The sequence below is a fragment of the Poecilia reticulata genome, chromosome 10 (genome assembly GCF_904066995.2).
Source record: "Poecilia reticulata chromosome 10, P_reticulata-male-v2, whole genome shotgun sequence".
NCBI lineage: Eukaryota > Metazoa > Chordata > Actinopteri > Cyprinodontiformes > Poeciliidae > Poecilia > Poecilia reticulata.
In genome coordinates, this window is record NC_088839.1 from 16,092,696 (window position 1) to 16,106,680 (window position 13,985).

Here is a 13,985-nt window from a genome sequence, read left to right on the forward strand (position 1 = left end):
CTTGTGCAACTAATCCTTCTGAAGTCATCTAAATAGAGGGCACTTGTGTGTGATTTCACTACATGTCACATAAGGACAACAAAGTGAATTTTATTTACTGCAAAACATTTTGGCGGCTGCTTCACACTGTGGGTAACGGTTTAATGAAAAGGAACCGGAAAGCTGGTAATAGTTGATGCAGCGAAGCAGAGGACTGAGGAAGTTTACTGAATATTTTTTGACCTTTTGTGACATACAGCAAGACACTTCATGTGATTCTCAGATTCAAAAGTAACACAGTGAATTGTCAAGTGATAGTGTGTAAATGTAATGCAAATGACAACAATAGGTAAGTCCAGTAATACGCTGAAGGCTTTGCAACAACTGAAAGCTGTGTGAACAGTTTTAGCTCATCAACAAAGCATCAGTTTATTTCTTGAGATTAAAAGCATTTTCTATAAGATTTATAAGAAAGCAAATGGGTAGTATTCAGTAAAATAATAAACCAATTTGTTTTCCTGCTCATGGGGGGAAAAAAACTGTACAGGTAACTAGTGACCAAGGAAAAATTGCTGAAATTTCAGAAAATACTTTTGAATTTTCTGTGATTGGCGTGTAATCAAACCTTCTATAAAACAATAAAAACAAAGAATAACTGTCTGAAACGAAACACTTCTCATGTATTAGGCAAATCATCATAAAAACAAAGAACAAGGAACAGTCAACACTTCTGAAAATGCCTCTTAAAATAAGCCTCTTGGTACTTTCGCCATGATGCATTCTGTGTTGTTCAGCATACGCCTTGATTAATCCACAGGCCCATCCTGTTTAGTTAAAAACTCAATAGCATGTTAAAATTTTGAATTACCGTATATAAATCACTTCACTCTGCTTTGCAATTACATATGATGTCTTTATTATTTCTGAATTAAAAGCATATCACAAAGCAAAAAAGTTAGACCTGGCCAAAAATTATAGTTGCATTAAATTATCAGACTTATTCATATTTTTAATCTATATTTAGGAAATGCCTCCATCAGCTGCCAAGAGTTCAAACAATAGTTGATTTTGGTTTCCATTGGTTATCAAAAACAATCTCTTGAGGATCTGAATAAGGTCCAGGTCATGAATGTTGGAATTTATGATGATGGTCCCAGTTTTCAGTGTAACGTCTGATAACCTGCACAAATACGAAAAAATGATTAAAAAAAATACAAAAAACAATGATTAGTTAAAGAAGAAACTTCACATTTGTTGCAACATTTGACAGTAAAAAAAAGAAATAAATCCATTAATGGACTTTCCTCTGTAGTCACAAAGCGGTTTAGGTCAAAAGTTAAAAAGTCAAACCACGATGGGGTGTTTATAAAGAAAACTCTTTCTCTGGAAAATGATATTCGCAGATAATGAATAGTTAACTTTTTACTGCAGCAATATCAACTGACAGAAAAGAGCCTAAAAAATGTTTTTTTTTAAAAACAAAAAAACAACCATCATGCTCCAATCTAAAGAAATGATGAGCAACAAATTGATTTGCATCATTTATTTTGGAAAGGTTTGCAAACCAATTTTTGTTTTTGGGGGCTGTGGCTCTTCATCGAAGAACAGTGAGGGCCATTATCCATAAAAAGGAGAATATCGAATTCAACATTGACCTCGATGAAGGGTTTCTTGATTCATGATTTGGCAATAAGAAAAAGACTTAGCAAAAACAATCTTTATAACGTCAAAGACTTTGGGAAAACATTTTGTGGCCTTCTGAGAAAAAACTGGAGGTTTTTGAAAGGAGTTTGTTCCATTACATCTGACCTACGACTAATATATCATAAAATGACCACCACAGCTACAGCCACACATGGTTGAGTGATATTATAGGATTGATGCACTGCTGTAGGATCTGGACAACTTGTATTATTTCTGCTCTGAAATAGAAAATCCAACAGGAGAATGTCCAGCCATCAGACTTTCTCCTGAGTTCTTAAACTCAGGTTGACTTAAGAGGAAGGACAATAATCCACAGCACACCAGCGAGACCACTTCCTAATGGCTACAAAATCGAAAACAAAAAAGTTCCATGTTGGTAAAGCCAACTGAGAAGCTGTGGGACGACCACGAAGAGGCCCTGCACATGTAAATGTGGGTGATTTAAAACACTTCCAAATTCAAGTTTCTCCACTAAATGGTGAATTATAAATTTAAAATTTATAAAGTTCCATTCCAGAAAATCATCTAAGATATACTGTATGTATAAAAATGTAAAAAGTCACTGGCATTTATTGTAAATCCTTGAAATTCATTGTTATCGCCAATGGCGTCCTAAGCAGTAATTAATGGTTACTTTCCAGGGTCGAGAAGGTTTGAATCATTTTGCCTTAACAAACAAAATAACCTTTGGAAAACAAAATCAGTCTTCAAAGCAATTTAAAAACCCAGCATGTCTTCATGTTGTCAAGCTGTTCATCCGGTGTTAATGGCTTCAAAATATTCACAAAACTGAGGATGGCAACTACCATCCAAAACAACTGAACACAACTTTACCAAACAATAGAGTATCTCATTTGTAATGCTTGCAACAATGAGCAGATGTCACTTTTATCAAAAATTACCTGTCCTTCTGAAGGACTTCCTCTTCCAAACCACACAACCAACTAAAATCAAAATGAGAACGCCCGCCACTGGGAAGATTGATATGCTGGTGGATGTAGATTCGAATGTTCCCCCTAAAAAAAATTAAAAAAGGAACATGACATTTTGTAAAAGCATTATAGTCAAATTACAGACGCTATTGAAAGCTTTTACGAAAAAAATAAGGCAAACTTTTTACAATTTTCTTGTGTTTACTAAATGCTGAATTGTGATTTTAAAATCCACAAAGTTCTATTTCTGAAATCAAAAGAAATATTTACATTCAATAAACAGATTTTAGAGGGACAAGAGAAAGCAACAGGCATCTTTTTTTTTACATAAAAATGGCAATAAGAAATTGAAAATAAAAGTTTAAAGAAAAGAAAAAAGCAAATTTATCAGATTAAAAAGTTAGAATATATTTCTTAAATTTACCTGCAACGTTGAGGTAGAAACGGGTCATTTTCACAATCACACCAATTGGAGTGTAGACATTAAAGCTGTACTGGCCTGCATCGTCCTCCTGTATATCAGTGATCTTGAGCGTCCCGGTGTCGATGGAAAACTCGACTCTGTTTCTGTAGGACTGACGTATTTTCACCGTTCCATTCTTCACAATAAACACTTTCAAATGCTCACCGGGAAGAAACTTTGAAAACACCAGCACATAACCAGTGGCATTGGTCATCAGTCTGAGGTACAAAGTATCTCCAGAAACAGTACTGCATGAAAAAATGTACTGCCTGGCATCACATGTTGTCTCAGGAGCCACAGACAATGCTGAAAAAATGAAGAAAATGTACATGTAATTATGATTATATTCTTTAGTCTTTGTGATGATGGTTAACTTACCATGGGCTGTTCCGGCTAATATCATGAGAAGAAGTAATTGTTCCATATTACTCTGTAAGTCGCAGTAAACTACTGAAATAGATCAGTAGCAATCTCTGCTGTCCACCTCTACCAGATGCTGACAGGGAGCACAAACGATAAGGAGGACTCTCATATGTACAAGAAGGAAGTGAACTAAGTTAACGCACTTCTTCTTTTACACTCAGTATTTGAATGCTGTTCTTAGGTGCACTCTATTACATGTGAAGTAACTTTGTGACTCCCCAGATAATAATAGTAAGTTCAACCACACGGTTCACCGGGTAGTGAATGTCTTTGTGTGGCAGATGTAGGAAGGAGGATGTAAGCTTTGGTTGAGGTTTTTTATTTCCTGCTCAGCTAATCAGCTGTGGAAGTGAAGACGTACATATATTTAATTCAAAAAAGACATTTGGGCTGTGTGATAAAGTTTTCAGAGTTATAACATTCACCAAACAACACCTAATGAGACTGTGACAATGAGTTATAACCTCATCATCCTAAAATCCATGACACTGTTTTGTTGCAGTGAAACCCTCTCCGACAGCTTTACACAAATACAAAAACAATCTTAAAATCGTGTTATCATTGTTTCACGTCCTACATATGCTCCTATGATCTGAGTGACATCACATTTTGTCTTAGAAACTGTGGCTAGTGCTGAAAAAAATACACAGATAAAGACAAAAATGACCCATTCTCAACATAGCGTGACCATGATTTCACAAAATGTTTCAGCCACTAAATGCCAAACCAACTAGGATTTTCATTTCATGCGTATTTAATCCCAAAAAATAATGGAAGTCAGAATTATAGCCAGTATATGGAGAGCAGTGGAAGCAGTCTTAGAGGTTTGGGGTTAGTCTGCTGTGCTTCATCACGTGCTGTTACTTCAATATAGGAAGCTGCAGCAAAAACATGGCCTGTTCAACATTTTCAGCCCTGTGGAGTATAAGCAGAAGCTTGGTCTCTCCAAATGTTGAATCTGAGCAATCAAACTTCTTGCAACTGTAACTATTTTGTAGTTAATTAAGTCGGATTATGCAGAAATGTAATTTTATTTTTCTCACATGGATTTTCTTTGCTTGAGTTTGACTGTACATGAATGGCTACAGATATGAACTCATATTAGGGTCTGAATGCTTCAACTGAGGCATTAGATGCAATCTTACCCAAAATGATTTCTAATTTGTTTACGTTAGCACAAAAATGACTATTTTGGAGTGTGTTCTCTATACGTCCAGGAGTTTTCTAAAGTGGCTATTTAGAGATTCCAAATGGCAGCCATTGATAAAACACAACTGCCCCACATATGAACTGCAGCAGGCTGTTCTGCCTTAATCCTATATTCCTACAGGTAATCAGTGAACCCTCCCATCAGTCATGCACAGAAAAACACAAAAAGCACTCAAAGATGTAGATATTTTCTTATTTCAAAGTGGTATTTCACAGTGAAACTGTAATGAACCAGACAAAGGAACCAAAAATTGAGCCAGACACAGAGCACATTAAAAAACTATTTATTTTAAATCTAAAACTGGCGGAAGTCAGAAAACCCCTGCAGGAGCACACCAGAAATTATGCAAAGAGAGAAGACTCTGTGACAAAACTTAAAACAAAAGCCACTAATACATTTTTTTTCGCAACACCTGAAACATGTGTCTAATAAGCTTTACTTTCATTGAGTTCACCTCAATGAACATTAAAATGAAAGAAAGCAGGAACTAAATCCTAAAATTCAAGTCATCAGACTGCTGAATAATGAACACCTCTCTGTATTATATATGGTGGGGAATTATTATTATTATTATTATTCAGCTAGGTTAGAGGTCATATTGAGTTAAAATAACAAATAAACTAAGCATTATTTAATTTTAAAAAAATGTAGTTTCACATATCTTTATCTAACATTTTTGCCACTTAGATGTATTGTGTAACTAAGAGAAGAACAACTGGTTAAAATTTACCATTACCTCAAAAATAGTACTTTTTGTATACCTCAAAAAAGTACACTCTGTAAATGAGAAGACAAGCATCTTAACTGAATCAAGAGTTTTCACGTCTGATTCAGTTAAGAAGCGATCGTTTCTAATTTCTAATTCCCTGAATTAGAAACTATCAAATCTGCCACTAAGGAAAAAACGACTGATTCATGAACTTATAAGCTTTTCGGCTCGCAGCCATTTGAGGTTCAGGAAAATTGAATAAGTGGTTAAATATTTTTAAAAAGATATAAAAAGCAAATTGGTACAACAAAACTCCTCAAATCCATCGTTAGCCACTATGTTTGCTGTCATTTCTGAAAAAAAAAGAAAAAGAAAATAATCATCAACCATTTTTGGATGGAATAAGGTTTTAACATTAAAAATACTGATATTGAAATGAAAGGTTTCCTTCCAATGTCTAAGCTAATTTAAACAATTGTTTTATCAAATGAGAATGTAATGTTTCTGATGATTACATACAGAAACTTTTTCCATCGGTAACGTCCACATAATAAGATGCTACAATGTCCCTAAATGTCCATCTTGTCATTTAGGCACAATGTGGACAAAGAGATTGTAGCAGAACTCTCTTACATATAATAAAAATCATATTGCACATATAGCTCCTTCTTTACATTTTGGCTCACTGAAACACTGACTTGAAGCTGGGGAATGTACATTTTATTTTTAAAAAATACGTTTTTCACATATTTAAAACTGTCATATGTCATCATATGAGACAGATAATATGTGAAAAAAAATCAAGCTCCTCTGCCTTCTCCCAAAGCTTCCAGAGCTAACTACAGAAATACACCACTCAATCAGAAACAACCAATCACAGCCAGGAAGAGTCTTAGCACTGGAAATCATGCTTGTGTATGTGCTGCTCACAGTCTCCCAACTTTCTCTCTGCTATGTGAAAGCACCTCCCCATCAGCAGAGCACGCCACAAATGCTCATGCCCATAGCATGGCCACCGATGACACTGACACCATTAGCACATTAAGCAGCGCATACACAAGGTTGACTGAAAGCCCAAAGATGCTTCTACTTGCTCTGATTGGTTGTTTCTGACTGAGAGGAAATAGTAGCTCCAGGAGGAGGTGGAAGAGCTTGTTTCTTTCATGGGTTATCTCTCATACTATCAGCACATGGTGACAGTTTTAATAAATATGCATTAAACATTTTTTAATAAAAGTTTCATACCTCAGTTTAAAGTCTTAGTCTCTTAAGATTAAGTGCATGTTTTAGGTTTATGTTTAAACCCAAATGTATTTAACTGGATCAGAGGATCTGGTCCACTGCAGCAGTATCTTCTCTCTTATTGTGAATCCACATTTAAAATGTCTTGATCTTGACCTACTTTATTATACTTTATTAGACATAATCCTTTATGATTTCAGTTATATTTTCAGTTTTTACTTCAGTTTTTTGCTTTCTATATTTTGTTAGACATCATCCTTGTGTTGAGTCTTCTAAAAAACGACCTGCTTTTGAACATCTTAAACTTCCTTTTCCATTCCATGTTTTCTTTCTTGTAAACAGTAGCCCATTTCTCCTCCTCTTCGTCTCCCATCCAGGGACCCCAGGCTCCACCGTTTAGTTGGGGGTCTGCCTGTGGGTCCTCTGAAGGGTACCTTACGGGTACCGCCGTCCTGTTGTAGTACACCAGTCTGGCTAAGAGCTCCTTCACAACATCTGGCCTCTGTTCAGACAGGTCAAAACGTTCATAGGGATCTCCGGAAACATTAAAGAGCCACACAGATTTGCGAGGCTTAATGTGTCTCTCCAGGGTCCAATATTCCCTAGGAAAACCTGGAAGAATAGGAGGTGGGATCCAATCTCCATAGCCAGGGTCTCCGGTCAGAAGTTTCCAGTCTCCTGCTCGTATGGAGGCCTGAATCGCAGTATTCCAAATCCCAAATCCTTTCTGCAGGGAGCCGGTGCGTGCGTAGTTGTACAAAGGGTCGATATTGTGGAGTATCTCAAATCTGGGTGACTCTTTTCCTTCACTGATGGCCGCCCAGACATTGTGCCCATCAACTCCCTCAGTCAGGGACTCATTGCCACCTGCCAACCCGACCAGTGTGGGATACCAGTCAGTAATGTGTACCAGTGCTTTACTAACCCTCCTTTTCTTCCTCAGGAGAGGGCTATGGACAAACCCTAAACCTCGGACACCACCCTCCCAGTAAGTGCCTTTACGTCCTCGAAGTGGCCAATTGCTGCCCCCAGACAAAGGCTGGCCACCATTATCAGTGGAGAAAATCAGGACGCTGTTTTGATAGTATCCATACTTGCGGAGAGCATACGTTATGTTGCGAACAGCTTCATCTACAATGGAGACCATCGCGGCATACTTCCTACGTGCAACGTTCTCCAGCTCCTTATACGGGTGGATGTACTCCTGAGGACACTGCAGAGGTGTGTGAACAGCTTGGAAGGACAGGAAGATGAAGAGTGGCTGGGACAGAGGATCATGGGCCGCTAGGATCTTGCGAACTCTCTGAGTGTACAGATGCGTGGAGTATTTACCCTTGTGTCTCCAGGCAACCAACTCGCCCTCATGGAGATCAAAACCACAGAGACTGGGGCCGTCACAGGACTCATACGTGTAATAGTTCATGCTGCCGGTCAGAGAGCCCAAATATGTGTCAAAGCCTCGTCGAGTGGGCAAGCACTCCTTCTTGTAGAAGCCCAGATGCCACTTGCCGACCATGTGGGTTGAGTAGCCGAGCTGCTGCAGTCTCTGAGGGAGGGTGACCTGGTCGAAGGGCAGGCAGTTGGGCTGGCGTGGACGGATGATGGAGTGCTGAAGGCCAGTATGAATTTGGTACCTGTAGAGATAGACAATAAGAAGGCAATCAGAAAGGAAGAAGTTTATTATCAATGTCAAGGAGACCCAAAACACTGTAAACTGATGGAGACACAAGGAGATAGAAAATAGAGTTCAGAGCTCCCAGATTTCAACCTCGACCATTTTACGTTGGCACATCGAGATGAAAAAAGTAACAAAGTTCAGGCCAAGAAGTTCTTAGGGAGAGAGTTATAAGAACTGGCAGCTCACATACAGATAAGGTGTAAGAAAGATAAGATGTAAGAAACACACTATGTACGTTTTGCTTTCCTGTAGGTGCAGCAGATGCTTTGTTTGCAAAACAGCAACTGAGGGAGTGAACATTAAGTAATCAAAAACAAAAAAAATAATCAACTCTCATTTTTGGCATAGTTTTCTTTTGAGGGCCTGAAAGAGGTAAATACATGACGCTCCATATTCTCGTGAAACATTCTGGTAAGTTTAACACTGAGTCACAAATGATACAGAAGCCACTTTGTGTATTTAGGCATTGCTCTGTCACTTCACAAAGCTACTGGACTCAAGTTTATCTTTTCACTTCAAGAAAACGTGTGAAAGGGTTCCTGCTTTTCCTTGTTGTTTTTTTGCATTTTAAACCAATTTAATCTGTTTGCAACCCTAAACGACTGACAAAATCTTTAAGATGCAGTGTTAAATCTACACAAAACAATGAAACAAATATTTACCCGGCTATAAATATGAGAATGGAAACATCAGTGCTGATATACTGACATAATCATTGCTTTCCTTGGCAGAGAAAGATCATATGAATAGCTCCTCAGAAATGGACAATTTAGTGGTATATTACAAACACAGCTGCTATTTTAGCATTTTAAGAAAATAAGATTTAATCATTTTTGAAAGATTCATCAACTACTGCACAGATATTAATAATGTATTGTTGTGAGGAAATCTCTTTGGTCAGTGGACATAATTAAATATCAATTTGAACCATTTTATTTTTTAGAATGACATTTGAAAGTAAATAGACACATCTGCCAGATGTTTACATACAAGACAAATATCTCTGTTTGCTTCAGGTGAATAAAAGTTAAAGAACCAATAGAGAAAACACTCTACCTGCCGGTGATGAGTTGACTTCGGGACGGTGTGCAGATGGGCTGAACGTAATAATTCTCCAGCTTCACACCATCTGCAGCCAGTTTGTCCAGTATGGGTGTCCTAATGTCAGAGCTGTGATAGCCAATGTCGTTGAAGCCCTGGTCATCTGTCATGATAAAGATTATATGAGGAGGCTGCTGGACCGGAGACCCGTCACTGAAAGTTTGGTCAGGCTCGTTTTCCACCTGATTGGGCCTCATCAGATCCCAGCTCAGGTAGCCAAGGCTCAGCAGGCTCATCACTGAGAAACCAGTCAGGGTTGTTGTTGCCATGGTTTAAATTAAAGAAAGCTTAATGATATTTTGTATGTCGTCAGTAAATCATTTTTGCTGTAAGAAAATATCCTCTCGTTAGATGCCGAAATCGTCTCGTTACACTTGAGTTGGGGTTGAGCAATTCATAACCTTCCTAAAGACAAAAAATAGACCTTCATCCTCGCTGGCTCTCCAAACTGTGCCAGCATAAATGAAAGCATTTCACTTTTCCTAGAGGACCAATCAACCCCGCCCATTTGCCTGGCTGGCCCACTGAAAAAACATGAGGCCCCCCTGCCTCAAACAAAATCACACGGCATACATAGAAGTATTGCTGCTGTATCCAGGTGTTCATTCAGACTTTACATCAAGTGTTTGAAGTTATACACAATTAAGCAACGTGAATATTTCAACATTTTTGCTCTTTTCATTGTAAGAGATGTTTTATTGCCTTTACAAGTTAAGACTTTAAACATTTTGTTCTACTTAGGTCATGTTCAAGGTCATGCTAAAAAGTCCGGTCCAATCTTCTCAAATTGCATTAGAAATGTTTCCCTCTTGGGTGTATCCGTGTCAGACAGAGAATCTACAGAAAAAGACCTCCACTCACAAAATATCTGCTGGGGGAAAGTTGGTTCTCCGGGTGGCTGTTGGGGCCCCAAAGCCACAATCCCAAACACTGTTCCCCACTTTGCTTCATGGCAGTCACAAACACATTCCTACTATTCCTGCCGTTTTACCGGGTTGGCAGACCTGAGCGGAGAGACAGAGCAGACTCCCCGGCCTCTGATAACGTCTCTGAGCATGGCGTAAAAAAATCACCCCGAGGGTCCACAGAGCGCAGCGGGACTGCAGCGCTTCAGCTGCAGCTCGTGAGTGGAGTTATTGCTCCACAACATCTCCTCTGTTTAGCCCTTCATAGTGCTGCAGATTGATTTTGACTGGGAAGCAGGGAATTTGTTCCAGTAAAACTTGTTGGGTTTTATGTACTCTTTTTAATGTGTTCATTTTGATATGTCTCACACACTAGACTTTGAGAGACTATTCTATTTTAATGTGTTCTTGAATTTAAGATACATTTGTCATGTGACATTTGGCACAAAGCAAATAAACAGAAAAAAACAAAGGAAGTAAGACATTTCTGGACAGGTTTTAGGTTCTGCATGACATGAGACAGTGGTTAAACCTGGAAAGGAACTGAGGAAAGTCATTACTCACAAGAGCATCACACACAGCAGGTCCTGAAACCACCTGAAATAAGGAATAGACAAAACTAGAAAAAATATCAGAATGTGAAAATAATAGCAAACATGAATGCACACATTGCTTTAAATACAGAAAACATAGAAGTAAATCTATATGGATTACATGTAAATCCAACACTTTGAAGAATTAGTGTTGAATTTATTGTAACTACACTTTGCAATTTGGACATTAGATTAATAAACATTTCACAGCTGCTTTTATTCATCTTTGTTCAACTATTTATGCTAAGATCAAAACTTTAAAAACATGTTTTTAGAGCTTACTTGCTGGTTCTCAGATAGACGATTAACTTCTACAGAGATAAAACATCCTGTATCTCATACAAACTAAAGTCAGAGGAAGCACATCCTGTTGACATTTCCTCAAACTTTCTACCTTTATGCAGGTTCAGCAGGTACCATGTTTGAACTACGATAGGAAAAGCTTTGAGTTCTTGAAGTGAATTAAATTAAGTTTAGATGACCCTCTTGAGCATTTTGAAAGAATTTCCAGAAAAACACTACAGACTGTCGTTGCAGTTGAATGTGAAAGTTAAAAAGCAACTAATAGTGAAGCAACTGTTAAAATAAACATAATGGCATTGTTTTCTAACATTTACCTTCAAAAGCTTGAGCAAAACAAATTTTTGTGGAGTTTTTGGTGGATGTGGCTTATGATCACATTACACTTAAAGATGACTTTCCAATGTACTCGAGAAAGTGAATACAGCCTTTCGCTTGACATCTGTTACACTGAGACGTTCATGGCTCACTTTGTCTTACTACTGTTATGTTACAAAAATATCAAAAATATAATTGATATGAAAAGACTTATTTCTCACAGTACACACGGTATTGGGTAATAGATAATATAAAGATAAGTGCAATACACTAAAATGCATTGAAAATGCAAAGAGTTTTTGTAAAACCTCAACCTCAAATATTCTGGCATATGGCATGATACAGAGCCTCATATCTTAAGTTCAATGCATATTTAAAGTTTGCATAAGACCTGTATTTTTGCACATTTCTGTTTTGATACATTCTACCACATATAAAACCTTTCTAACACCTCAGGGTTACTGAGCTGATACATAGCTTACGCCCACATAATGATTGATCTGTTGAAGATAGCATATGGTAAACACACTGGAAGGTAAAACATCATCCCCTGCAAATGTTGATATTAGGACCTGTGGGTATGGAGGTTGTTTGGAAACCAGAGGAGGTATGGGCCCATGTCCCAAAGAGAGCACAGCTGCGGTCGGACATGTTTTTTAGCAGTTGCGGCGGCATCTTTGGTGTGGAGTGTCCAAGTCTGAGGCATGTCAAGCCTGAAAAGAGCAACAAAAAAAAAATTGTTGTGCACTTTAAATTTTATACCATTATGTTTACTTATGCATTTTTTTTCTACACCGAGACCCTCTGAACACAGTTGCAAAAAACATCATTTGCATTTTATGACAGCTAAACGTTATGGTTCTTACATAATCTATCTTTGCAGTAGCTTCTGTGTTAAGCAGTAAGCAGCCACACATCAATCTGACATACGCCACAAATTATTATTATTATTTTTTTTTTAGAAAAGTAATCTGTGATTACTGTGAGATACACGTGTTGCTTCGGACTGTATATCATTCATAAAATGGTAAATGACTTGTACTTGTATAACTATTTATCAACTCCATAGGACTCAAAAGAGCTTTACACACATTCACACACTAATCATTGTACATATGGAAGTGCTTCTTGTTTTGGAAGATGTGACTCAAACATGTGCATTTGTGTCAAAAAGGTTTGTTTCCTATCCGTTTTTGAAAACAATGTAGAGTCTGGTTGGATGTATCTATTTTTCATTCCTTCTAGATTTTTTACCTGAAAATGTGATGTGGAAAGTTTTGAAGTAAGAGATGATCTCTCAGTCTTTAGCAGCTGTGTCTATTTTTGGTATGTGGGCAATAACCTCACTCATCTCTAACACCACAAAAGCAAAAATACTGACCTCAAGCATGTATTCACTCACGTCCAGTATTTTCTTGTCCTGTTGCACATCAACATAGCTCCAAAATAGCCTTAGCCTACTAAGAACCCATGCATTTACCAAGAATGTTGTAATAAAAGTATTCTTAGAAAAAAAACAACCCTATTCTGACACCTGCTGGGAGACTGAAAAAACAAACGCTAAATATATAAAATGTTTGGGGTTTTTATATGTAATTTATTTCAAGAAATATTTGTTTGTCTGATACAAGACTAAAATGTTGGAAGTGACAGATATTCTTGAAAACCTCAGTTGCATACATACGGAAATGGCGTGACTCAAAGGAAGTCAGCGGTCATGTTGGGTGGCCTCATTGATGTCACTAATGAGACCAGTGTGCAAAGTTAGGTTAAACTAACTGATTTTTCACTTTTGATGCATTACATGTCAGTTTTTTTAAAGTTAGTCTGATAGAAAGCCTGTTAGTTCACATGTAACGATACTTACTACAAGCAATGTCTTTTCAAGTAGTGCTAGAGAATGTAAATATACATATTGCTCTAAACAGCTTTGACTGGTTTAGAGTCAAATTGATATATATATATATATATATATATATATATATATATATATATATATATATATATATATATATATATATATATATATATATATATATATATATATATATATAAAGATATATTTCACATTAAAGGTGAAGAAGGCTCCTTCAAAATCCTTATAGATTCTCCCAGTTTAGTTCAAAACCCTTCCTCTACAGACTCAAGTGAACTTAGACATACTTCATAAAGTCAACATGTTTCTAATATAATCTTTATATCTGCCTGCAGCTCCTGCTGCTACTGCTCTGTGTTAGTCTTCACCAGATGTTGGTTTTGGCAGAAGGAATCATTAGTGTTACTGAATACGGCTGCTCCCCTACACTGTGAACACTAACCCCTTTCTAATCAAGAGAGCCCTGCCCGTAAGCCTGGACATTACTCCCTCTCTCTGCTAATCTGAGTGAGTCTGGTTGGAAGTGCTTCTTCTTTCATTTTTATTTCTCAG

At 37.4% G+C, this 13,985-nt stretch overlaps 2 protein-coding genes across 2 annotated transcripts; both read right to left on the reverse strand.

Annotated features, from left to right (window-relative positions):
- Positions 1–201: 201 nt before the first annotated feature.
- On the reverse strand, positions 202–3,977 carry LOC145553269 (uncharacterized). Its single transcript, XM_081612073.1, has 4 exons — positions 3,457–3,977; positions 3,040–3,384; positions 2,586–2,699; positions 202–1,159 (listed from the first exon to the last, which is right to left on the reverse strand). The coding sequence occupies exons 1-4, from the start codon at positions 3,500–3,502 to the stop codon at positions 1,140–1,142; spliced, it is 525 nt and encodes a 174-aa protein (XP_081468199.1). The 5' UTR covers positions 3,503–3,977; the 3' UTR covers positions 202–1,139.
- Positions 3,978–4,978: 1,001 nt separating this feature from the next.
- Positions 4,979–12,332, reverse strand: LOC103471291 (arylsulfatase I-like). The gene is made up of 2 exons (XM_008420186.3): positions 9,397–12,332; positions 4,979–8,296 (listed from the first exon to the last, which is right to left on the reverse strand). Exons 1-2 carry the CDS (start codon positions 9,708–9,710, stop codon positions 6,898–6,900), a joined length of 1,713 nt encoding a protein of 570 aa, XP_008418408.2. The 5' UTR covers positions 9,711–12,332; the 3' UTR covers positions 4,979–6,897.
- Positions 12,333–13,985: the final 1,653 nt, after the last annotated feature.

Excerpts from the sequence above, each read along its gene's own strand:
- LOC145553269 (XM_081612073.1), bottom strand. The coding sequence starts at position 3,502 with ATGGAACAATTACTTCTTCTCATGATATTAGCCGGAACAGCCCATG. Across the intron at positions 3,385-3,456 it reads ATTAGCCGGAACAGCCCATG|CATTGTCTGTGGCTCCTGAG; the intron begins GTAAGTTAACCA and ends TCATTTTTTCAG. Across the intron at positions 1,160-2,585 it reads GAAGTCCTTCAGAAGGACAG|GTTATCAGACGTTACACTGA; the intron begins GTAATTTTTGAT and ends GTATTTGTGCAG.
- LOC103471291 (XM_008420186.3), bottom strand. The coding sequence starts at position 9,710 with ATGGCAACAACAACCCTGACTGGTTTCTCAGTGATGAGCCTGCTGAGC. Across the intron at positions 8,297-9,396 it reads AGTCAACTCATCACCGGCAG|GTACCAAATTCATACTGGCC; the intron begins GTAGAGTGTTTT and ends CTATCTCTACAG.